The following is a 24,697-nucleotide window of genomic DNA, read 5'->3' as shown; positions in this document are numbered from 1 at the left end:
AAAAGAAAACTACAGATTTTTCCTGTATAAAGAGTCAACTGTATCGTGATCCTTTGGCCTCTATATGACTGATTTTTTTACCCGCTGTGTAGGGACGGTGAGGTAACAGCACCCTAGAACCACACAGCGGCCAAAAGTAGTCCCACAAGTATACCGAAAGGAAGCCACGCTGTGACGTAGAAAAAAACACCACCACCACCACGCGCCAAAGACTCCGGCAGCTAGCTCACCCTCAACCTCACCCTCCCCGGGGCGGAGCTGTTGACTGACGGACAGGTCTTCTTAGCCACCCCAGCCGCGCTTTTTCTCAGCGCCCCGCCCCCCCAGACATGATAGGTAGCTGGCCTCGGCCAATGGTGACACACCGCCGTGGGCACAGTAGCCAATCAGGAATTGGGAGCCTGGAAAGGAGCCGGGGCCGAGTTAGAAGCGGCTGGCGCGGGCAGAGGCCTAGCGGCGCGGCGCGGCGGCACAGGTAACATAGCCGCGGTGCTTGATCTCTCTTCTACAGTTAGGCTGCTGCTTCGCTCCTCCTGCCCTCTCCGAGTTGTTACTTTGTCTCAAACAGTCTGGAAGTCGCTCTCCTGCTCTGGGCTCCCAGAAGCCAGATTCTCCGGTGCCCAGAGCCGGAGGACAAAATGGCGCTTGCACAGGCGGCCGAGGACGGGCAGGGCCCAGCCGTGAGCTCTGAGGCGGGCTGGGACAAAGGCGGCGTGCAAGGAGGCGGAGGCGGAGGCCGGGCGCGGCGCCGCGGCGTTGCCGCCACCGCGTGGGGCGGGCGCTCCTTCCTCGTGCGCCGGCCATGCGAGTCTGAGATACGACATGCTTGTGTTCAGGGTGGGGGCGGGCATGGCGCAGAGATTGAAGTGAGACAAATTGTCTAACGGCCTGGGGAGACCTGTGCGGAGGGGAGTTACAGAGCGTGACTTCTGCTTGTCCTTTGGAAACTATCTGCAGTCTGCCCGGATGTCGTAGAGCAGGAATTTTCGGGAAGGGTAAGGGCTTTTTGTGTGTGTGACCCTGCAGGTTTTGGTATGAACAGGATTCGGATCCACGTCTTGCCGACCAATCGGGGGAGGATAACCCCAGTGCCCAGGTCTCAGGAGCCTCTGTCTTGTTCATTCACTCATCGCCCATGCTCGCAACCTCGTCTGGAGGGGCAGGAGTTTTGTATTAAGCATATCCTTGAAGACAAGAATGCACCCTTCAAGCAGTGTAGTTATATATCGACGAAGAATGGAAAAAGATGTCCCAGTGCTGCTCCAAAGCCTGAGAAGAAAGATGGGTATATATGTGTAGATAATAATCTATGTCGTTTGTACTTTTAGTTTTAAAGTGAGAGGGGAGATGTGGTATATTGTGGGCTTGGGAATATCTGGGATTTTTGTAAAATTGGGGTTATGGATATATCCTTGGGGAGAAAAAATAAAAACGTTGGAAACTGGAGAGACCACTTCCGTTTGGTCCACTCAATTAATCTGTTTAGACCTTTTCTCTTGTCTATAAAATAAAGGGATATTCTAGATTATTCTTAACTCTGGAGTCCATGGCCCTGTGGGTCATCCCTGATCCTTGTTAAGTAATATGCAAAACTGCGTGTATGTGTATTCTGGTTCCCCAGAAAAGCTTTATAGCTTTCATCATAGAAGCAAAAGTATTCACATAACTTGGCTAGTTAATTCTGCATGTATATTTTGGTTTTAAAATTGTGTCCCACATCTTACCTTCAGTGGATTGATACTGAATTAAAGTGTAGAGTTGCCTTCCAGAACCAATTTTGAAAGACGAAAGAGGATCTCTTTGATTTGTTCTAAGATGATGTCAGCGTTTTTATAGTTGGAATGTTTTGTTTGATGAATGAAGCACCAGATTATGATACCTGCATTTCCCCTTAGTAATACCAAATGAGTTGACCTTGGGCTAGTTAAATTACTCTGCTTCACTGGCCTTTTTAATTTATAAATGAAGGTAATAGTAATTTTAATTTCCTAAAAATGATCTAAAGATTAGTGACAGTGAAAATGGTAGAACTCTTTCAAGAAGGGACCTGAGTATAAAATGTTAATATTTTGTCTTCTTAGGGTGTCTTTCTGTGCTGAACATGCCCGTAGGAATGCCCTGGCACTTCATGCTCAAATGAAGAAGACTAATCCAGGGCCTATGGGTGAAACACTCTTGTGCCAGCTGAGCTCCTATGCTAAGACAGAGCTGGGGTCTCAGACTCCAGAAAGTAGCCGCAGCGAAGCCAGCCGAATTCTGGGTAAGGATCTTCTCTCCTTAGAATGAAAAAGGAAAAAGTAAGTTAAAGAACTTATTTTGGTTTATTTAGCACAGTATCTTGAACATATATGACACGTGATAATACGGTAATTAATTCATTGACAATTTGATGAGAATTCCAGCATTGCTATGTTCACCAGTTCTTTTCAGTTTGCAGTAGCCTGTGCTTGGGTTTACTTTCTTGACTTTATGACTGTTTCCTTCATAGCTGTTTTTATGCTTGTCTTTGTTAGGCAAGGTAATTTCAGGAAGCAAGAGTAATTTTGAGTTGACCTTTCTGTCCTTTTGAGGGCATGGTTACCTCCTTTATGTTATAAGTACTCTCACCTGGGTTGTATTTTTTAAGCTGACTTTATTTGCCAGTGCCTTTCTGCTAAAAAATTTTTTTTTGGGAGGTGGGGGGGGAGTTGTTTGTTTTGTTTTAAATTTTAAGGTTTGGGTTGATGTGTTAAGTAATCTAGTTTTGTGTGGTGGAGTTACAGAGGTGGGAAGTCTTAATGGCTGCTCTCCCTTCCTTGCCTCAGATGAAGACAGCTGGAGTGATGGGGAGCAGGAACCCATTACTGTGGATCAGACATGGAGAGGTGACCCTGACAGTGAAGCTGATAGCATAGACAGTGATCAAGAAGATCCCCTAAAGTAAGTTGTAACTCCACATAAGGCTTTTAAATATTTTTTGAGTCAGTGTGTGGACTACAGTAATGCTGTTAATTAACTATAGTAAACTATTAATAGGTTAATAACCTAGCCGTGTTGAAGATAACTTAGTTATTTGTGAGCAGTAATAGCTTAATAGCTTCCGTATGTTAAAGTGTCCTGGTTCATCACCATCTTGCTGCAAGGCAAAATTTGATTCTTGTTTGGAAGCCTTGGAATTTGGGGAAGTTTTTAGGTACCAAATTTTACACATGAGAAAGTATAGGGGAGAAAATAGGAAATTTCTTGGACATAGGAGTGGGAGGTTGGTTGAGAAATGGCTTAGATCAGTTAGAGAAGAGGAAACTGATGTAAGTGGATTCTTGGCTTAAATCTCAGGAACAATAATGTGATTGTATTTGAATACATTTTTTTCAGAGTTACATTTTATGAGTGTTTTTTTTCTTCCCCCCCGGTGGAAAAATAAAAAGATGTTCAAGAGTGCCCTTTGGTTTCATGGCTAAGAGAAACTGAGGTAGAAACCAGAAGTGAGTAATATGTGTATGTAATTATATCTTAACTAAGGTTCTACTCTTCATTTAACCCAGGGGTCACCTTGGAGTTACAGAAACAAAAACATTGCCACTCAAAAGTCTCATGGTTTGTGTTTACTTGAGTTTTTTCTTTTTTTGTTTTCTTCATTCTTTTTGATTACTGTCTAATACTTCCCACTGACAGTTTGCATAGAAGTATTATAAATAGTGGGAGGGGTAATGAATTTCTAGTCTGTTCATAAAAAGTCATTTAGGTTTACATTTTCTGAGTATAATAATTGTGTCTATTTTTCTTGAGTAATGTCAGTGTAGTCAGCTCTTCAGGAAGTACTTATTGGAAAGTTCTATCTAAGTAGTTTGCAAAGGAATGTTCATTATCTAGTCATTATCTAGCAGAATTTTCTCATAGTAACTTCGGTTTATTTGGTTTATTTACTTGGTAACTTAATATCAAACATTCTTTCCCCCCCATTGTGCTTCTGGAAACGCCAGACTTGCTGCTTTGAAGAGGTATTTGCTCTGTAGGGTCACAAAGTGACTGTCCTTTGGTATGGTAAATAGCTTTGAAGGTCCAGAAACTTGATTTGGTCAGTAGTAATCTAGAGTGGGTCAGTCTCTTGGGGACACATTTATGCTAGTGTAGCTTAAAAATACCAGTTAATTTAATGAGAAGTATAAATGTTAAAAGGACTAGGTATTTGGTGTCAATTTCTCCTAAAAGGAACATTCCAAGGGGGAAAGTAAAGCCCCAAGTATGGTCACCTATTAGGCAACTAAATATAAGGCTTTCCTTAATTCCCCCATGAGATTATCCAAAAAATTTTGACCTCCTAAAATATTTGCATTTTTAGGGATGTAAATACAGTTGTTAAATGTCTTAGAGTATTAAATTTGTTAATGTGGTTGCATATTACTGTCTTGTTAAATTTAATAAAAGAGTATTTAATGAAATTCTTTTAATTTCATCTCTGGTGCCGGTGTTTTATTGTCACTAGGACCACTTTTTGGATCATTAGCAATTTACAGCATATATCGTCTTCATTTGCTTGTTCCAGGAGGGTGCTTTTTGTATTGTTTATGACGATGTCATTAGAGATTTTATCCTAACTAGGATTAATATTGGCAGTTTCTTTTCCCCCTTATAGGTATGTGTATGTGATTTCCCTCAAAGTAACCATTTACTTAATTGCTTTGTAAAAAGTAATCTGAGGGGCACCTGGGTGGCTCAGGGCATGATCTCACTGTTGGTGAGTTCGAGTCCTGCATCAGGCCCTGTGCTGACAGCTCAGAGCCTGGAACCTACTTCGGATTCTGTGTCTCCCTCTTTCTGTCCTTTCCCTGCTCGTACTGTCTCTCTCTGCCTCTCAAAAAATAAATAAATGCTAAAAAAAAAAAAATTTTTAAAAAAAGGAATCTGAAAAGTCCATTTATAACAACATCCAACACTGGTGAAGTTTTAGCCTATGAGTAACTGTTAAGGGCACCGGGGTGGCTCAGTCGGTTAAACATCTGATTCTTGATTTCAGCTGAGGTCCTGATCTCACGATGGTAAGATGGGGTGTGGAGCCTGCTTAAGATTCTTTGTCTCTGCCCCTCTCCCCCTCTCCCCCTCTCTGTCTCTAAAATAAAATAAACAACAACAACAGAAACAGCCAGCCAAGAAAAGTTAAAAAAAAAAAAAAAGAGTAATTGTTCAATCGTTCCCTTTTTAGAAAGTAATTTTTATCATATGACTTCTACAGGCATTCAGAGTTAGTTTTGGTAAAGGTCATTTCAAGTTATTGAGTCTTCATTGTTATTAAAATAAATTTGGAGGAATGCCCTTAGATAAGAGACACTAATATACAAGGAATGTAAGATGATTCCCTCTTTGTTGAAGATGCATTCAGATAATAAGTCTCGGACTTAAATTTATGAGTATCAGAGTAAGGGAAGTTGGTGCATGCTTTTATTAAAAAAAATTTTTTTTTTAATGTTTGTTTATTTTGAGAGAGAATATTCCAAGCAGGCTCTGGCTGTCAGCATAGTTTTTTTTTTTTTTTTTAACTTTTTTAAATGTTTTATTTATTTTTGAGACAGACACAGAGTACGAGTGGGGGAGGGGCAAAGAGAGAGGGAGACACAGAATCCGCAGCAGGCTCCAGGCTCTGAGCTGTCAGCAGAGAGCCTGATATGGGCTCAAACTCATGAATGGTGAGATCATGACCTGAGCCGAAGTCAGAAGCTGAACTGACTGAGCCGCCCAGGCCCCCCTGTTGGCATAGATTCTGATGTAGGGCTTGATCTCAACAGCTGTGAGATCATGACCTGAGCCAAAATCAAGAGTCAGATGCTTAGCTGACTGAGCCACCTGTGTGTCCTGGTTTTAATAACATGATTTTAATAACTAGCCATGAATGTCTGGAACAGCCATATTTGTTTGTTTGTTTGTTTGTTTTGAGAGATTGTGAGCAGGGGAGGGGCTGAGAGAGAGGGAGAGAGAATCTCCAACAGGCTCTGCTCTGTCAGCATAGAGCCTGACATGGGGCTCAACGGTGAGCATGTGACCAGAGCCAAAATCAAGAGTAGGGCACTTAACTGACTGAGCCACACAGGTGCCCCTAAAATTAGAGTATGTAATTTGCATGCATTGTGTTTTAAGTGAAGGAAATAATTTTTTACTCAGAATGAAAATAGCAAGTCAAGGTACATACCTAGTTTGCTCTTCCTGTTTAATGATCACACAAGGCAAATGGAACCAAAAGTCTTTCAAATTTGCAACTAGTCTTTTCTCTTTGAGTTACTTAAATCAGTCTGGAAAGTCTCCATTTAAACCGCCATTTAACTCATTGGCTTTGTGACCTCATAATCAGCACAATAACTTTAAAAAGTTCTGTTTATAATTGGTGGCAAAGCTTAGTAAAATTGGTGTGGATCTAGATCTTTGGCAATTAAAGGTTAACCTAGGGTACTATATTTTGAGAAATTTGTCAAGGAAATGAGCTGGAGGACAGTGAATAGCCTTTGTGGACTAGTGTTTTAAGGGCCCACGTAAACCCCAATATAGGAATGTGTTTTAAATTACGGGGCATCCGTGTGGCTCAGTCGGTTGAATGTACAACTCTTGATCTCAGCTTAGGTCTTGATCTCAGGTCATGAGTTTGGGCCTCAAGTTGGGCTCTGGGCTGGGTGTGGAGCCTACTTAAAATTAAAAAAAAAAAAAATGTATTTTAAATTAGAAATTGAAATTATTTGTTACCTTTTGTACTTCATTTAAAATATATTAAGATATAAATGCTACTAAATTGAATACTTTTAAGCTGTCCTGACTGGTAAGTGACTAAATTATGAAATGGGGTAAGAATGTAGATTAATAAAAATTTTTGAGTGTTCCATATCTTCACTTTTTCTTAAACATAATGTAACATAACTGGGGAAAATAATGAAACATCTCCCCTTCCTCATATTGTGAGATTATACATTAGCATCCATACTTGGAGATTTTCTTTGTTGTTTTGTTTTTGTTTTTGTTTTTTTTCCCAACGTTTATTTATTTTTGGGACAGAGAGACAGAGCATGAACGGGGGAGGGGCAGAGAGAGAGGGAGACACAGAATCGGAAACAGGCTCCAGGCTCTGAGCCATCAGCCCAGAGCCTGACGCGGGGCTCGAACTCAAGGACCGCGAGATCGTGACCTGGCTGAAGTCGGACGCTTAACCGACTGCGCCACCCAGGCGCCCCTGTTGTTTTGTTTTTTAATAACAACTTGCATGTTGCATGACAATGTTCATATTTAATAAGGTGATTGTCTCAGTGGTGAGTCCTTTTTTATTTTTTAATTTTTATTTAAATTCTAGTTAGTTAACAAACAGTATAATATTGGCTTCAGGAATAGAATTCAGTGATTCATCATTTACATACAACACCCAATGCTTGGGGCGCCTAGATGGCTCAGTTGGTTAAATGACTAACTTCTGCTCAGGTCATGATTTTACAGTTCATCAGTTCAGTCCCTGCATCGGGCTCTGTGCTGATGGTGTGGAGTCTGCTTGGGATTTTTTTCTCTCTGGCTCTCCCCCTTCTGTGCGCATGTGCTTTCTCTTTCTTTTTCTCTCTCAAAAATAAATAAGTAAACTTAAAAAAAAAGATCCATAACACCCAGTGCTTATCACAAGTGCACGCCTTAATACATATCACCCTTCCAGCCCATCCCTCACCCACCTCCCCTCCAGCAACCTCAGTTCTCTGTAGTTAAAGAGTCTTTTATGGTTTCTTTCCCTCTTTTTTGTCTGTCTATCTATCTATCCAGCCAGCTATCTATCTATCTATCTAGCCAGCTGTCCAGGCATCCCGCCATCCCCCTTCCCATATGTTCATCTGTTTTGTTTTTTAAATCCCACATAAGTGAAATCATATGGTATTTGTCTTTCTTTGACTGACTTATTTTGTGTAGCATCATAATACACTCTAGCTCCATCCACGTTGCAAATGGCATGATTTCATTCTTTTTGATGGCTGAGTAAATATTCCATTTATATATATGCCACATCATTATCTTCATCTGTTGATGGGTAGTTGGGTGACTTCTTGTTAAGTAACAAGGTTAAGTCTCACTTCTACCCTTGTCTCCTTTTAAGCTTGGGGTTTATTGTGTTTTCTTATGCTTTGCTGAATTCTGTTTCATTGTAGACATGCTGGTGTTTATACAGCAGAAGAAGTTGCCCTGATTATGCGTGAGAAACTAATTCGGTTGCAGTCTTTGTACATCGATCAGTTTAAACGACTTCAGCATCTGCTCAAAGAGAAGAAGCGACGTTATTTACATAATCGCAAAGTGGAACATGAAGCTCTAGGCAAGTTTTATGCTAAGTTCCAATAAGCTGTTGTATTGTGGGTTCAACATGTGCATTTGGTAGTACTTGGATGTATTTCTGTCTTGGTACCTGGAGTGAAAAATTTGCTTTTGAAGATGGCTGTCTTACGGCTAAAGATTTCCCAGTTTATTTCTTCTTAATTTGGGGAAGCCATCCTTCATTGGTTACTTGGCACATAGCATCTTGACTGTTGTGACTCACCAGGTAGTAGTCTCCTGACTGGCCCAGAGGGACTTTTGGCCAAAGAACGAGAGAACTTAAAGCGTCTAAAATGTCTTCGGCGGTATCGTCAGCGCTATGGAGTGGAAGCCTTATTACATAGGCAGCTGAAGGAACGCAGAATGCTGGCCACAGATGGTGCTGCCCAACAGGTAATTTGTGTTTATACCTCTAAGGGGCATATATTTGCTTTGTTTACAAAGTCACAAATAGTCAAAATATTGTATAGTCTTGGCTCTGAAATCTGACTTAATTTAATTGGATGTGGGGTAAATTGAAAAGAGCACAGTTAAGTGATCATTCTTAATTTGTTTTTTAAGCCCTTGGTCTCTGCCTCAATGATAATTCCATTTTTATCTGTTTTATTTGTTGAGGCTCCACATAAAACTACAATTAAAAAATTTTTTTTTTTAATATTTATTTATGAGAGAGAGAGAGAGAGACAGAGTATGCAGGGGAAGGGCAGAGAGAGGGAGACACAGAATCTGAAGCAGGTTCCAGGATCTGAGATGTCAGCACAGCTCAATGTGGGGCTCAGACTCATGGACTGCAAGAGCATGACCTGAGCCGAAATCAGACACTTAATTGACTGAGCCACCCAGGCACCTATAAAATTACAGTTTTAAAAAGTGGTTTGCTAGGGTGCCTGGCTGGCTCAGTCTTTGGAGCATGCCACTCTTGATCTTGAGGTTATGAGTTCAAGCCGTAAAAAGGGGGGAAGCGTTTCTAAAAGACAAAATAGTTTGAAAACCATTAGGCTGATCACATTCTTATAATCTGGAGAAGTATTTTGGATTAGGGTTGACTCATTATTTGAACATGAGGTTTTAACTTTTTTTTCCTTTCATATAGTCTTGTGAGGGAGAGGGAGAGGGAGGGTCAAATATTGTCAAATTTTGTCAAATATTGAGGGTTTTTTTTTCTTTAGCCTTTAAGGGTGTACCTTATATGTTATAAGTTAGTATTGTCATAGATAACTGGTTGTATTTTCTTTTGAACGTTTATTTATTTTCTCCATTTTAGGCTCATACGACTCGTTCCAGTCAGAGGTGCTTGGCCTTTGTGGATGATGTTCGATGTTCCAATCAGTCTCTTCCAATGACCAGACACTGCCTTACCCGTATCTTTTTTATTCCTTTCAGTTTGCTAGCTAGACTAAAGGCTGGTGGGAATATCTCATAGTTTGCTTAATTGAAGGTCTTTGTTTTCCTTTGGCCCTGAATCAAGGCCAGCAGTTTGTCGAAGCTGTTGGTTTCAAGCAGGAGCCTAAAGAAATGTCTTTCTATGGTCTGTTGGCCATTTCAGAACTTTGGAAATGTAATGGTCAGTTCATTAGAAAGAAACATCTGAGTCATTAGAGATAGGTGTGGGCTAATATTTATTTGTTGTTGATTAATACTGGGATTCCAAACTATAGAGATCCCTGATAGAACTTGTTCATTGGAATTATAATACTGTTAAGTCCAGTTACCAAAAAAAAAAATTTACTGTGGGTTTTCCACCAAAAAAACAATAGGTTCTGAACTGTGACCTTCCTTTGAGAATTAATCTTTTGTATGGCCAATTTGTGTATTTTAGACTTTATTCAAATTGGAAGCTTATCTATTTCCAAAAATGGAATGCTCCCACCCCTACCCTCCCAATTAGTTTGCCTTTGAACCATCATAGCATCTCTTGATTCGGCTACGAGGTCACATTTACTATCAGGTTATAAGACTTTTTGACTTGTTTATTCGATTGTGAAAGTGCATCTTTATTATGGATATCGAGTAAGTTGCTTTCACAGTAAAGTACTTGTTAAATACTATTATCTAAAGTCATAAATCTTGATGGATTTCATTTGCCTGAAAGAGATATAAAGTATATGGAAAATAAAATATCTTTTTAATAGAAAAAGGAGAACCTTGGTCTTTGAAAAGAAGACTTTTCTATTCTATTTATTGAATGTTTTACTAGTTTATTAATTATTGCAATAAATGTCTGATGAAGGATTACTGTCCTTAATACACAAAATACTTGTGCAAGGTAATTAAAAACTATAGATAAATGCTCAAAACATAATTGGGCAAAGGTGGACAGATTTAAAAGTAGAAATGGCTAATAGTGGAAAAGTGTTTTCACTGTACATAAATGAAATAGGAAATGAAAATTTTAATCTATGAATTTGATGTTTGTATATATATGATGTTTACTGAGTGAATTTCAGGTTGAGGTTATGGTGAAATGGATCCTTCTAAATACTGTCATTGGGAAGATCAAGTGGCACAAACTTTAGAAAGCAGCTTGACAGTATTCATATTCTTTGATATGATAATGTCACCTCTGGGAATTTATTTTAAGGAGATAATCAAATGCAAAGACCAATATTTTTACATAAAACTCAACTAGAGACAGCCTTGAAATTCTGAGATGGGGAACAAAGGAGAAAATTATTATATAATATGGAATAGGTCAGGGGTTAAACATTTTATTTAATAAAATTAATGAATGACATAGGAAAATGTTTGATAGTGACAAAAATAGGGTATGGAATTCCATATAATCAAATCCTGGGAGGGGAAGTAAAAATTGACTATTTTTGGAAGGTGGGGTTGTGAATGCCCTTTATTCCTCTGCCTTGTACTTGCAGGTTTTCTTCAGTGAGCTTGAATTTATAAGTCAAAAAAACTCAATTTACAGATATTAAGGAGTATTTTAGACTTACAGTATTATTCTCAAATAGCTTATTAGAATATTAATATTTTAAAAAGCAGAGTTGAAAATGAAATGTATTTGAAAAGAGAAGGGAAGTATGATTTTTTTTGTTTTATGCTTTTTTCCTTTCCACTCCATAGTTGCTTAAGTCGCTTACCCTTCCTTAAGTCCTTCTCCCAGAGAAAGATGCGACTGCCATTGGTGACCTGTTAACTCTTTACTCTGGTCTAATGGAGACAGCACTGGACTGAAAGTGAAGGACCCAGACTCTAGTTGTAGGTCAACCATTCCCTTCTCTTTGTCTCTCTTGTCCCCATCTGAAAGGAAAGGGGGTGGAGGAGGATGGGGGGGAGGGTTTTTCCAAGATATATATATTGTATTAAATAAGAGACTTATGAAAGTTCTTTGAATTCCATGAAAACAGTTCTGATTAAAACATTTAATTTAATGGGTTGATCTTAAGTATTAATAATTTAATAAGATTGGGCTTTTTAAGCACATTGGAGACTGTTTAGATTTTTCTTAAGCAATGCAAATCTGATTGTTCCTATTAGATTCATGTGCTTGTTCATTTGGTTGTTCGTTTTCATTCAATAAATACTGTTTACTTTGTACTATTTACTGTTCTTTTAGAGGAGTGATTCTCAACTGGGTGCCATTTTATCCTCATTTGGCAATGTGTGGAGACAATTTTGCTTGTTCTAATTCAGGAGTGACAGTGAGATGCTACTGACATCTAGTGGGTAGAGGCCAGAGTGTTGCTAAGCACCTGGCAGTGCACTGGGCAGCCAGTAACGTCACTAGTGCCAGGGTGTGAAACCCTGCCTTAGATTTCCAAGAAGTGATTGTGAAAAATGGCTTATTCAAGAAGTTTTACTTGGTTTAAAAATAAATTGTATGTTAGATTTTTTTTAATTTTTAGGAATTATCACAAAATGTGGGAGAAAAGTTTACTCATAATTCTATAATCCTGGGTACACGTAGTTTATAGGAAATGGAGCTTTCTGGTTTAAAAATAAACCCACATTTGAAATAACAGTTGTCTGTTAATCTAGGGAAAAAACATGTAGTTAAGATTTCAAGAAGTGGTATCATTTGAGTAAAAAACTATTTCATAGGGTAACTGGAACTAAATTTTGTTATTTTACCTAAGCATGATTTTAATTTTGATTCATTTTACAGAGCTTCTTTAACTTGGAAACTGGCCCTTTTCTGTTTTACTCTTAATAGAAGTAATTGTTAGTACTCCTGAAATGTTCCTAGAGTAGTTCCTTTCCATGGGAAATTCTATTTCCTTTCTCTCTGGGGGAGCATACAACTCCCTGCATTAGTACCCCCACCCCCTCAAAAGGGAAAGGGGCATGGAAATAAAATAAGTTTATTTTTATTTTTTTGTCAAGATAAGATCCCTAGTTACTAGAGGTTCTATTTTCCCCAGTTCTCTGCTGCTTTAAGTATAAAACATGTAAACAGTTTGGAAATAAAATTCAAAAAGTTTTTGTAATCTTTTGCCAGTCTGCTTAACAGCAGAAACATTTGTGTCTTGATTCTTGGAAGGAGGTGGTACCGCCTCTGCAAGCTATCCACCTGCTTTTGCCATAACATGTTTCTTCTGAATAGGTGTAGAGACCTAGAATTGTTACTGCTATTTGCTTAGCACTGTTTTCAAATGTTTTGCGTTTGACTCTCCTCAGTGAGAACAAGATTAATGTCTCTGGTTTAAATGACTGGGATCCTGAAGTGTAGATTGGGGACTAGATTTAAATTACTGTTTGAGCTAGAATTAGATGCTAGTGAATGACACTTATTTTGAGAAGAACTTTAAAAATTGCTAACTGGGTTTGGTTCTGTTTCAAATGTAACCAGTTGTCTCCGTAGTCCACACCTTGAATTTTACATGGCAGACAACTCTTTCCTATTTTGTGCCTCCGATAGATCCATTTTATTTCCCTTGACCGTTTTTCTACAGATATTTGTCAGGACACGAATCAGGTTCTCTTCAAATGCTGCCAGGGGTCTGAAGAGGTACCCTGCAACAAACCAGTTCCTGTAAGCCTCTCTGAGGATCCCTGCTGCCCACTGCATTTCCAGTTGCCTCCTCAGATGTATAAGCCCGAGCAGGTACTGTCTGTGCCACACGATCTGGAAGCCGGCCCCATGGATCTGTACTTGAGTGCTGCCGAGCTTCAGCCCACTGAGAGTTTACCTCTGGAGTTCAGTGATGTAAGTTAGAGAAGCTCTGCTCTGGTTGGCCCTTGAGGCAAGGCCTTATTTATTAATGGTGAGACTAGGTTAGTCTTTTGTGGCCAGGAGAGTTGATAAGTTTTTGAAATGATATACGTATGGTTGTATTTGTATGTTAACATATTGATTTAGAGACAGTTAAATTGGCAAGAGTTTTTCTGCAAGAATGATAAGGAAAATAAACTGTAACCTATGGGAAATTGGAAAGTTAAGATTATGGTTGGATTTGGTGTAGCCAGGAAATTTGGTACCCACAAGGTGAGTGATTCACTAGAATCTTAGTAATACAAATGGATTCTGAGATCTGCTCTTGACAGTTGTAAGCTTGTGTTTTCGTTCTGTTGTAGTAAAGGTTTCGTTTTCAGGTTAACGTGCCCCCCAGAAAATGACTGTAAATTTGGCTCTGGCTACTGGCTTTATTTTTGATATGTTATCATAGATTCTATTGTGAATGGACTAGAACAGCAGTGATCTCTTTATTTATTTTTATAGCCTTTTAAGTATGTACACTACTTTTTGAATCTTGTTCCTCAATTGGTCCCAGCCCATAAACCCATCTCTGATTTCGTTTCCCTAATTAGCACTACCCTACTGTCTAACTTCAGGCATCAGTTGACACACCATCTCTAGCTTAGCACTTTGCTTAATATTTAGCCCTTTGGATAAAGGTCTTCATTATATATTCTGAAGATAATTCTTCTGAATTTCATAATAAAAGGTGTATTGTATATAACCATGTCATGTTTAATGTGACAAATCTAAATGGAAGATTGAATATAGGTTTTAAGATTTTTGCAAAGGGTAGAAGCAAAGTTTGAGTGGCCTCAAGGGTATTTCTTGCTAAAAAAGGGGATATACCAGGACAGGGTAATATCTGAAAAAGATCCTGGGGCACCTGGGTGGCTGAGTCGGTTAAGCATCTGACTTTGGCTTAGGTCATGATCTCTGACAGTGCATAGACTGCTTGGGCAGGATTCTCTGTCTCCCTCTCTTTCTGCCCCACCCCAAAATAAAAAAACTTAAACAAAAAAGTTGCGTGCTTCTCCCAACTAAGCTAGCCAGGTGTGCTCGTTTTTTAAAATTTTATTTTTTTAATTATTTTATTTATTTTATTTTATTTTTTTAATGTTTATTTATTTTTGAGACAGAGAGAGACAGAGCATGAATGGGGGAGGGTCAGAGAGAGGGAGTCACAGAATCTGAAATAGGCTCCAGGCTCTGAGCTGTCAGCACAGAGCCCGACGCGGGGCTCAGACTCACGGACCACGAGATCATGTCCTGAGCCGAAGTCGGCCGCTTAACCGACTGAGCCACCCAGGCGCCCCTAAAATTTTAAAGTAATCTCTACACCAAATGGGGGACTCAAACCCACAACCCCGAGATATCTCTCTCTCTCTCTCTCTCAAAATAAATAAAAACTTAAAAAACAAAAGAATAAACTGATTCTAATTTTTTTCCATAACCCCCCTGTTTTGATTATGTTTTGATTTTCATTACTTCATTTATAATAAAATTACAATTTTTATTGTAATCTTAATTCTTATTAAAAATTTTTCACACAGATTTCATAGAATATGAAAACTAGAAAGGGACCTTATTATATACTTAAGTGCTTTCCAAATTTTTCCAAAGAGATTATGTTGAAGAGGGTAAATGAATACATAGTCCTAGATTGATAAGGACAGAGTTTGTCCACTTTCCTTCATTTTAAATGTGAAGAAAATGCAGAGAGGTGCCCTTTTCTTTTTTCTTTTCTTTCCTTTCCTTTTCCTTTTCCTTTTCCTTTTCCTTTTCCTTTTCCTTTTCCTTTTCCTTTTCCCTTTCCTTTCCTTTCCCCTTTCTTCCTAACTTTTAGTAACATGAGCAGCTTTATAGGGTCTAAAAATTAACCTAATAAGCACATCACCAGATTCCTTTCAGGTACTAATGTACATATGTAGAAAGTAGCAAGTGTATTTTATATAGATGTATTAGGTTAGTAAATTCTATATCATCTGATTTTAATTTCCTAGAACCATTTCTGTTTGACCTTTTTGCTTTTCCCTTTTCACCTGTTTTTGCCATCTCAGTATTGCTTTTTGGAGAATTTTTCACAAAACATTAGAGATTATAAGATGTGATCATAGGTGAAGCTTGACATTTAAGGAATCTTAAAAAATATTTTAAAATATACTATCAAATCTGTTAATTCTTATTTGTTGTTTGGATTTTTTAAAAAGAATGTATGGGAGCGGCGCCTGGGTGGTGCAGTTGGTTAAAAGTCTGACTCTTGATCTCTGCTCACGTCACGATCTCATGAGTTCGAGAGTTCGAGCCCAGCACTGGGCTCTGCACCGATGGTGCAGACCATGCTTGGGATTCTGTCTCCTCCTCTCTGCCCCTCCCTGACTTGTGAGTGTGCTCATGCACGTGCTTGCTCGCTCTCAAAATAAATAAACTTAAAAAGAATGTATGAGAAGTAACCCCTTATTTTTGGGAATCCGGTGAGTTTTTAAGATGGACCTTTGACATTAGAGATTTAAAAATGATAAACATTCCATTTTGTACTTGAACATCTATTATGTTCATATTAATGTACTTTTGATAAACCATATTGGTCATTAAAAGTTAGTTTTATTCTTAATCTTTGGAGGTAAAAATTCTCCAGAAAATGTTGAAACAAAATCCAGTTTTAGAAAAGAAATTTTGTCCTATAATTCTGGATATATTTATTAGCATAAAAAATTTGCTGGGAAAAAAATGATTTCTTAACTGTATGAATTTCACCAAGCATTCTTAGCTTGTAACCTATATTCTGCCTTATATACCATTTCTATAACTTGTTAATAATTTCTGGTAACTTTACCTATGGTAAGACCTGGTATTAGGTATTAATCTAGGTTAAAATTCAGTCTTTCACCTGGGTGTTATATTTGCCTGTTTTCTGTGCTTTGATCCAAGGATGTTTGGCAAGTACCTAATACCTTAATTCTATTACTTTGAGGTTCCTCTCTTTTTGTGTGATTTTTGAGATCAGAACAAAATATATATTCTTTGTGTCCTGATGGATTTATATCTCTGAATATTGCTGTTGTGATAGGCATTTCTGCTGATCCCTTCTTCCTCTCTTGTTTTAGGTTCTTTCCCCCAATTTTAATTCTTGTAACAGATAACATAACTATGTGAGAAAAGCCTTTTAGTATCTATTTTGTTTTTGAAGACATTTCTTTACCATTGTCGTCCTGAGATTTGGAAACTTTGTGGTGTACCACCTAAACGGGTTCTTTTAAATTCCATGTTAATTATTTGTATAATGTGCATATTAAAAGAATTGGAGAAAATAGTTCGCAGGCTTAACCATGTGCAAACACTGGTTTCTGTGAATAGTACAGAAGTTTCTTACACATCTGAAATAGATGTTAGCCGGCCGTACCCTTTTCCAAATTTCTGCTTTAATTGATCAGCTTTAAGTCTAGTACATTCTTTAATTATATTCTTTACCTTAATTATTGCGAAGTGTGATTAGCACACCAAAGAAAGGGAAAGGGTTTCATATTCTTAGACTTAATTTAAAAGCATAGAACTAAGCCTCTTGTGAAGCTAGATTACTGGAAACTTTGAGCCTCTATTGGGGCTTTGTGGGGCTAAGTGGATTGGGTGTAGGGGAGTAGAAACCCTTGGGTAATATTCACTCTTGTGAAGGAGAGGTTAGCAGTAGACTCTTGGTGGCATGAAAGTCAGTTTGACACATTGTCTATGGCTTTGCAATGCTTAGGCCCTGAATCAAGACCAGTGGTTTGCTGTAGCTGTTGGTTTCAAACAGGAGCCAAGAGTAATGTGTTTCTGTGGTCTGTTAGCCATTCAGCACCCCAATGGGAATGGCTAGTTCAATTGGAAGAACATAGTTTATAGAATTGTTCGTACTTTTTCTCTCTTCCCCATCCCCTTCCCCTTCCCCTTCCCCTTCCCCTTCCCCTTCTCCTTCTCCTTCTCCTTTTCCTTTTCCTTTTCCTTTTCCTTTTTTGCTTTTTTCCTGTCTCTCTCTCTTAGCAACTGGAGTATGTGTAAAAATCAGGGATTTGCTGTTTGGGGATAGGGACTTAATCAGAATAGAATTTTGTAGTTCACTGTGGCTGTTAGGGCATTAATCAAGCAATCTTCTATTGTCCAATTTTTTTTTTTTTTTTTTTTTGTAGTAAGCTCTGTGTCCAGCATGGGCTACTCATGGCACTGAGATCAAGAGTCGCATGTTATATCGACTGTGCCAGCCAGGCACCCCTCATATTGTCCAGTCTGTTAAAGCAATATTTTAGTTTGTGATTGTGCTGATTGTGTATATTATATTCAACATCGGTGAATGTAGATCTTGATTACAGTTAGTCTTAGAGGGAATATGCTTTCTTTTTAATAGAGTTTCTTTGTAAAATATTTGTAACATGAAATTGACTGTTTCAACCATTTTTAAGTGTATAATTCAGTGGTGTTAAGTACGTTCACAGTATTGCACAACCATCACCATCTCCAGAACTTTCCCATCAGCCCAGAGACTCTGTGCCCGTTGAACTAGAACTCCTGCTTCCTCTCTCCCTCCAGTTACTATTCTTTCTGTCTCTGAATTTTTCAATTTGAAAATATGGGTTTAAGCTACTGTAGTGGTCTGTGCTTTATACTCAGCAGCAAGGAAAAGTTTTTAGTGCTTTTGGATCTTACCCCATTTGTTAGACATTTGGGAAAAATCTTTTTTTTATTAAAAGTAGGCAAGGAGGTGAGGGAACTATGGGAGAATTGCTTTGAGGTTTGTTGAAAAATATGCCAACTTAAGCTTATTGGTTCCCTTGGTGTTCCTGATAGGCTTTTCTCTTTCTTTTCCTAGGACTTGGATGTTGTGGGTGATGGTATGCAGTGCCCTCCTTCACCCTTGCTTTTTGATCCTTCACTAACCCTTGAAGATCATTCAGTCAAAGAAATTGCTGAAGGCTCAGTGGATATTCTGGCAAGTGAAGAACAACCCCGTCCAGACACAGGTCTCCCTGCTGGCTATGGCTAGCATGTACTCCCAGTGAGTGGGGTTGTTATCACAAGAGGACTGTAAGGTGCCCCAGATGGCAATTCTCCAGATGGGCCCTTAGAGAGAACACCTGATGGACACTAGTCCCAGAATCTCAGAGAGCAGGAAACTGTTTATGTAGTTAACTAGAAGAGGTTAAGACAAGGAGTCTACATAAATGGTTCTTTTTAAAGGGAGGGTTCAGCACTGGAATTGTTTTTCTCATAGAGTATGGACAAGTAATGTGATATGGCTTCTTTCTTTGATTCTTGGGTGGGGTACCAGTGGCCCTGACTGAAGACTAGCAGTTGTACTATGCTGTTGGTTTCAAGCAGAGGCCCAAAGAACTATCTTCCTGTGATTTGCTGGCTGTTCTGGAGTCTCAGCAAAGAATGGCTGTTTCATTGGAAGAAACAACCCACAGTTCTCCTTCCCATTGGGAGAGCCTCAGGAATGCTATAGCTAATGACTGCTTACTCCCAAGGGTCAGAGATTGTTACGTATGGGGAAGAGCATCTGCTCAGAGTTGTTTTATTTCTGCTGTCTTGATCTTGATAATTCAGATTCATGTTTCAGACCCTAATGAATGGATTTGTAACCAAAGTGATTTTCTTTTAACAGGGCCAGATACAGATGGCTGGAGATGGGTGCAGATCACAGGGGTCTCGAAATTCTGAGAAAGTCTCTGCACCACTGCCTCAAAGTGGAGTGGCTACTGCAAATGGGAAGCCAGAACCTTCTTCTATCAGTTGATTGTTTGGGGAACCATTTGACTTTGGAGGATTTGAATTTTCCATTCTTTAAACAAATATTTATGACTCTTTCTCACTGAAGGACAACTCCGATTACGTTGTTTTTCCTCTGGGTTATTGAGTGCTGTAGTCAAACCAAATTTGGGGGGAAGGGACCAGTAGTGTCTACAGGTTGTGGATGGCTTCTCACTCTGTGCAAGGAAGAGAGATCGGTGATTCATGTCAGAGCTGCTGGGATTGAGAGAGTATTTGGGACCATGCCTGAGGGGAGAGACATCTTTGTAATGGGAATTCCCAAGTCTTGGAATAAATCCACATAGGTGTTTCGGCAGGAGATGTGTACCCTTCGGATATTGATGAAACCCAGTGTTTGATTTTCTCTATCTAATGGCTTGTGTTTTAGCCTTTCTTCACCTCTCACCTGATTGGATAATCTGAACCCCCCCTCAACCCTCCAGTGAACTCTGACCTATAACCTCTGAGAATAGCCCACAGGACTGGGCCCTCCTTAACCATCCATCTTGCTTCTAACCTATGTAAATTTCTGTAGTGGCTATCTTATGTAAGATACAATAAAAAATTGTATATAGTTTCTATTAAATGTTAAAATGTTATGAAAATGTAAAACAATCACTTGAATGCATGTTTTGTTTATATTTGTGAACATATATATATTTTGGAGTCCTTAGGGAGTTGTCTCTGATGGGAAAGGGAAAACAGGACAGATAAACTTCCTTTCCAAGAAGTAGATACATTTTCGGTAAATTGGTTTGGTTTGGAGGATAACATAAAAACCTGTAAGAAGTAGGTAGAAAGGGGTGGAACTTCCTTATTAAAGCCTACTAGTTCCAAGTATCTTCCTTATTTTCATCCTGCTCTCTGTGTCCCCTACTTCCACTTGCCTTTCTTTCTCCCAGTTAATGTCTGGTTATCATAGAATTCTCCAGAGCTTGGAATATATATATATATATGTAAAACTTCCATTGAAGTCGGGCCTGATGCTAGATCACTGAGAGAGACATAAGTTGTCAAGATCATTTTGATGATGAATCTAAAGATAGGGTTAACATAGAAGTTCATTTAGGTTTGAGTTACCTATGCTAGAAGTTATCTATTATAGGCTTAACTCAGAGGTATTGTGGGTTAGGTTCCAGACCACTGTAGTAAAACAAATATCTAGATAAAGAGCCAGGTGAATTTTCGGGTTTCCCAATGCATATAAAGGTTATGTTTATACTATAGTCTATTAAGTATGCAGTAGCATTATGTCTAAAAAAAGAGCATACCTAGTTAAAAGATACTTCATTGCTAAAAAAATGCTAACCATCATCTGAGCTTTCAGCAAGTCTAATCACTGATCATATATAATAATGAAAAAATCTGAAATACTGCAAGAATTAAACATGTGACCTAGAGACATAAAGTGAGCAAATGGTGTTGGAAAAATCGTGCCAATACATTTGCTCAATGCAGGGTTGCCACAAACCTTCATTTTGTGAGAAAACGCAATTATCTGCGAAGTGCAATAAAGTGAAGCACAATAAAATGAGGTATACCTGTAATTGTCCCTTGACTTTTGTCAGTGAAAGTGCTGCCCACCTTTATTTAGTAGCCCCATGATCTTCACGGGTATTACCAAGCTCGGTCCTGGCCTCCAGAGAAGGCGCACTGAACTTAGTAATATTGGTGTCCTGCTTACCTGATGGCTTTGGTGAATGAGGATGTCCTTTGGGCCTCTCAAAATGGACCCAATTTGGCATATCCTCCTCCCTGCACCTTTTGATTGCTTTGCCTTCTGCCAGGGCAATTCTGGCATTTTCATTTTGCTGAGTGCTTGCCATCATTTTTTCCTCAGGTTTCTGAAAGGCTCCCTGGAAGCTAGTTTACCCCATTCCCTGGGCTCCTGGCCAAGATGTTAAATCCTGAGTACTGAGGACATGCTCCCAAGTCCATGACTTACCCAGTTTTATGTTCTGGTGCCCCTGATTAGGCATACCCTTGGTATTCCCCTGCCTCCTACCAGTATATGCTAGCTAGTTCTTAGTTCGTTTGTGGTACAATTTCCTTATTTGACCCACTGCATTTCCAGCTGGATTATGCTGGGATTTAACCCTGGTTACTGGCCTGGCAGAAGAGAGATGAGGTTGAGGCAGCTTTGTGTAAGGAAGGCTTTCTTTAAGAGAGCCTGCCTGCATGAGGGTATTGCTAGGGAGTGATGGGCCACCTCTGCAAATACAGTTCAGGGAAGTCTGCAGAACCAGTATTCTTGGGGGCTTCTACCCAGATGTGTTAATACTATAGGATCTCAGGTTTTTCCAGTCAGGCTCCTGACCTTAGCATAAGTACTGTGGTTGAGCATTGGAGCTTTTTTTTTTTAGAATTTAACTCTTAAATCTCAGCCCGTTACTCAGTTCTGGGTGCTTTTGTGCTGCAGGTGAAAGAGGCCTCCTTTTGAGAAACCCCTTTGGCTTTCCTACTTCCCATTTAACTTTTTTTTTTTTTTCCAATCTGTAATTACTTCTCCAGAATGTATTCATTGTGTAATGGGAAGTTTGTACCTCTGTCCACGGTCACCAATTTCCCCTATCCCCACCCTTGTCTCTGGCAACCACCAGTCTGTTCCCTGTTTCTGTGAATTGGTTTTTTTTAAGACTCCATGTGTAGGTGAGATTTACACTATTTGTCTTTCTCTGGCTTATTTTACTTAGCATAATGCCTTCAAGGTCCATCCATGTTGTCCCAAATGGCAGGATTTCCTTTCTCTCAGGAAGCCTTTTGACCAGTGTGTGGCTGGGATAAAGATAGGTTAATGCCTTCAGATTCCAGCAACCAGGGATGGTGTAATGGGCAAGTGATCATAGTCTCAATGTTTGAAATTAAGTTTCCTTTAAGAGGAGAGGATATTTTCTGGGTTCTCTGTTTCATTTTCCTAACACTTTGAGGTCCCCAACTGGCTCAGCTCCCCAGATCTCTCAACCTGCAATGATTGGCCACCTTGGTTGTAACCTTAGGTCACCAGGACTGTCACCATCCTAACATTAGACAATACCACCTGGCTTCACTGTTAGCCTCCATGGATGGTTCCATTTGATGGATGTATCTACCCAGCTTTTCTCAAACTTAGTCTGCTTAGTACCAGGTGTCACTTTGATATCCCATGTTTCATCAGTTTACTAGGTATCACTGATGGAGCTGAGCCAAAGGTGTAGGGATGGGAGTGGTGGTGCCTAGAGAACAGGGATATAGCTGGAAAATGACTTCAGCTCCAACCCCAGTCTTTCCTAGAGCTGATTAGTTACAGCTACCCAAATGTTCCTTATACCTCTTCTACCTGTGTTTCATGGCTTAGTGAATGGCATACCATCCACCCAGTGACCAAACTGGAAATCTAGAAGTATTCCATTGTTCTCTCTTCTGCCCACACCTGATTGATTGCTCTCACAATTCCTCCTTCATAATGTCCCTTGAGTTTGTTTCCTTTCTTCATCTCTACTGACATTACCTTATTTTGGGCCACAGGTTGCAAACTGATGACCTTCATTACCAGATTTGGCCTATATGTGAGGACTTTTTTGCACAATTGTGAAAATAAAAAAGTTACATTAAAAATGTCTTGACAATTTGGAAGCTCTAGCGATACTGAGCAATATTCTTGTTTTGTTTTGTTTTGGTACAAAAAGGTGATTTTATTAAAGCATGAGGACAGGACCCGTGGGTAGAAAGAGCCTCCACTGAGCAATATTCTTGAATGAAACAATTGACTGGAGCCGAATAGTGTTTTTAAAAAAAATTTTTTTTTTTAACATTTATTTATTTTTGAGACAGAGAGAGACAGAGCATGAATGGGGAGGGTCAGAGAGAGGGAGACACAGAATCTGAAACAGGCTCCGGGCTCTGAGCTTTCAGCACAGAGCCTGATGCGGGGCTCGAACCCACGGACTGTGAGATCATGACCTGAGCCAAAGTCGGCCGCTTAACCGACTGAGCCACCCAGGCGCCCCTGAATAGTGTTTTTTAAGGGATACGTGCTTTTCATTTTCCACAGATCTCACCTCTCTCTTGTCTTAGACCCTGTCTGCTTCATTCACTTAATGTCAGGCTCCTACAGACATTGGAATTTGCAACCCCTTGTTCTCTCTCTTGAGAAAGACAATAGCCCCCTACTCCTCTCCCAGCTTGAAATCTTACCCTTTTAATTTTTTTTCTTTTTTTCTTTTTTCTTTTTTTTTTTCTATAATTTACTTATTTTTTACATCCAAGTTAGTGCATGGTGCAACAATGATTTCAGGAGTAGATTCCTTAAGCCTCTTACCCGTTTAGCCCATCTCCCCTCCCACAATCCCTCCAGCAATCCTCCGTTCTCTATATTTAAGTCTCTTATGTTTTGTACCCCTCCCTGTTTTTATATTATTTTTGCTTTCCTTCCGTTATGTTCACCTGTTTTTTATCTTAAAGTCCTCATGTGAGTGAAGTCATATGATAATTTGTCTTTGACTAATTTCGCTTAGCATTATACCCTCTAGTTCCATCCATGTAGTTGCAAATAGCAACACTTCATTCTTTTTGATTGCCGAGTAATATCCATTCATCCATTGATGGACTTTTGGGCTCTTGCCGTACTTTGGCTATTGTTGATAGTGCTACTATAAACATTGGGGTGTATGTGTCCCTTTGAAACAGCACACCTGTATCCCTTGGATAAATACCTAGTAGTGCAGTTGCTTGGTCGTAGGGTAGTTCTATTTTTAATTTTTTGAAGAACCTCCATACTGTTTTCCAGAGTGGCCGCACCAGTTTGTGTTCCCACCAGCTGTGCAAAAGAGATCCTCTTTCTCCACATCCTCATCAATATCTGTTGTTGCCTGAGTTGTTAATGTTAGCCATTCTGACAGGTGTGAGGTGGTATCTCATTGTGGTTTTGATTTGTATTTCCCAGATGATGAGTGATGTTGAGAATGTTTTAATGTGTCAGTTGGCCATCTGGATGTCTTCTTTGGAGAAGTGTCTATTCATGTCTTTTGCCCATTTCTTCACTGGATTATTTGTTTTTTGGGTGTTGAGTTTGGTAAGTTCTCTATAGATTTTGGATACTAACCCTTTATCTGATATGTCGTTTGCAAATATCTTCTCCCATTCTGTCAGTTGCCTTTTAGTTTTGTTGATTGTTTTCTTTGCTGTGCAGAAGGTTTTTATTTTGATGAGGTCCCAATTGTTCATTTTTGCTTTTGTTTCCCTTGCCTCCAGAGACGTGTTGAGTAAGAAGTTGCTGTGGCCAATGTCAAAGAGGTTTTTGCCTGCTTTCTCCTCAAGGATTTTGATGGCTTCCTGTCTTACATTTAGGTCTTTCATCCATTTTGAGTTTATTTTTGTGTACGTGTAAGAAAGTGGTCCAGGTTCATTTTTCTGCATGTCACTGTCCACAGTTTTCTTAACACCAGT

At 39.3% G+C, this 24,697-nt stretch overlaps 1 protein-coding gene and 3 non-coding genes across 11 annotated transcripts; all 4 read left to right on the top strand.

Annotated features, from left to right (window-relative positions):
* Positions 1–327: 327 nt before the first annotated feature.
* Positions 328–20,110, top strand: KANSL2 (KAT8 regulatory NSL complex subunit 2). 8 transcript variants are annotated; one of them, XM_015065812.3, is made up of 10 exons: positions 328–475; positions 1,027–1,285; positions 2,082–2,260; positions 2,805–2,919; positions 8,139–8,302; positions 8,528–8,694; positions 9,566–9,662; positions 13,206–13,357; positions 18,333–18,452; positions 19,128–20,110. In XM_015065812.3, the coding sequence occupies exons 2-10, from the start codon at positions 1,035–1,037 to the stop codon at positions 19,257–19,259; spliced, it is 1,377 nt and encodes a 458-aa protein (XP_014921298.1). In that variant the 5' UTR covers positions 328–475; positions 1,027–1,034; the 3' UTR covers positions 19,260–20,110. The 8 variants fall into 8 exon arrangements, with proteins under 8 accessions (XP_014921298.1, XP_014921295.1, XP_053082156.1 ...); XM_015065809.3 differs by having other exon boundaries at positions 13,206–13,459; XM_053226181.1 differs by having other exon boundaries at positions 8,139–8,306; positions 8,532–8,694.
* On the top strand, positions 9,754–9,890 carry LOC113593122 (small nucleolar RNA SNORA2/SNORA34 family). Its single transcript, XR_003413182.1, has one exon. It is a non-coding gene; the product is annotated as a small nucleolar RNA SNORA2/SNORA34 family (small nucleolar RNA).
* LOC113593123 (small nucleolar RNA SNORA2/SNORA34 family) lies at positions 17,232–17,364 on the top strand. Its single transcript, XR_003413183.2, has one exon. It is a non-coding gene; the product is annotated as a small nucleolar RNA SNORA2/SNORA34 family (small nucleolar RNA).
* On the top strand, positions 18,791–18,925 carry LOC113593124 (small nucleolar RNA SNORA2/SNORA34 family). The gene has a single exon (XR_003413184.1). It is a non-coding gene; the product is annotated as a small nucleolar RNA SNORA2/SNORA34 family (small nucleolar RNA).
* Positions 20,111–24,697: the final 4,587 nt, after the last annotated feature.

Source organism: Acinonyx jubatus, chromosome B4, assembly GCF_027475565.1.
Source record: "Acinonyx jubatus isolate Ajub_Pintada_27869175 chromosome B4, VMU_Ajub_asm_v1.0, whole genome shotgun sequence".
Lineage (NCBI taxonomy): Eukaryota > Metazoa > Chordata > Mammalia > Carnivora > Felidae > Acinonyx > Acinonyx jubatus.
The sequence above is the reverse complement of the archived record's forward strand: the minus strand, read 5'-3'. Positions and strand labels throughout refer to the sequence as shown.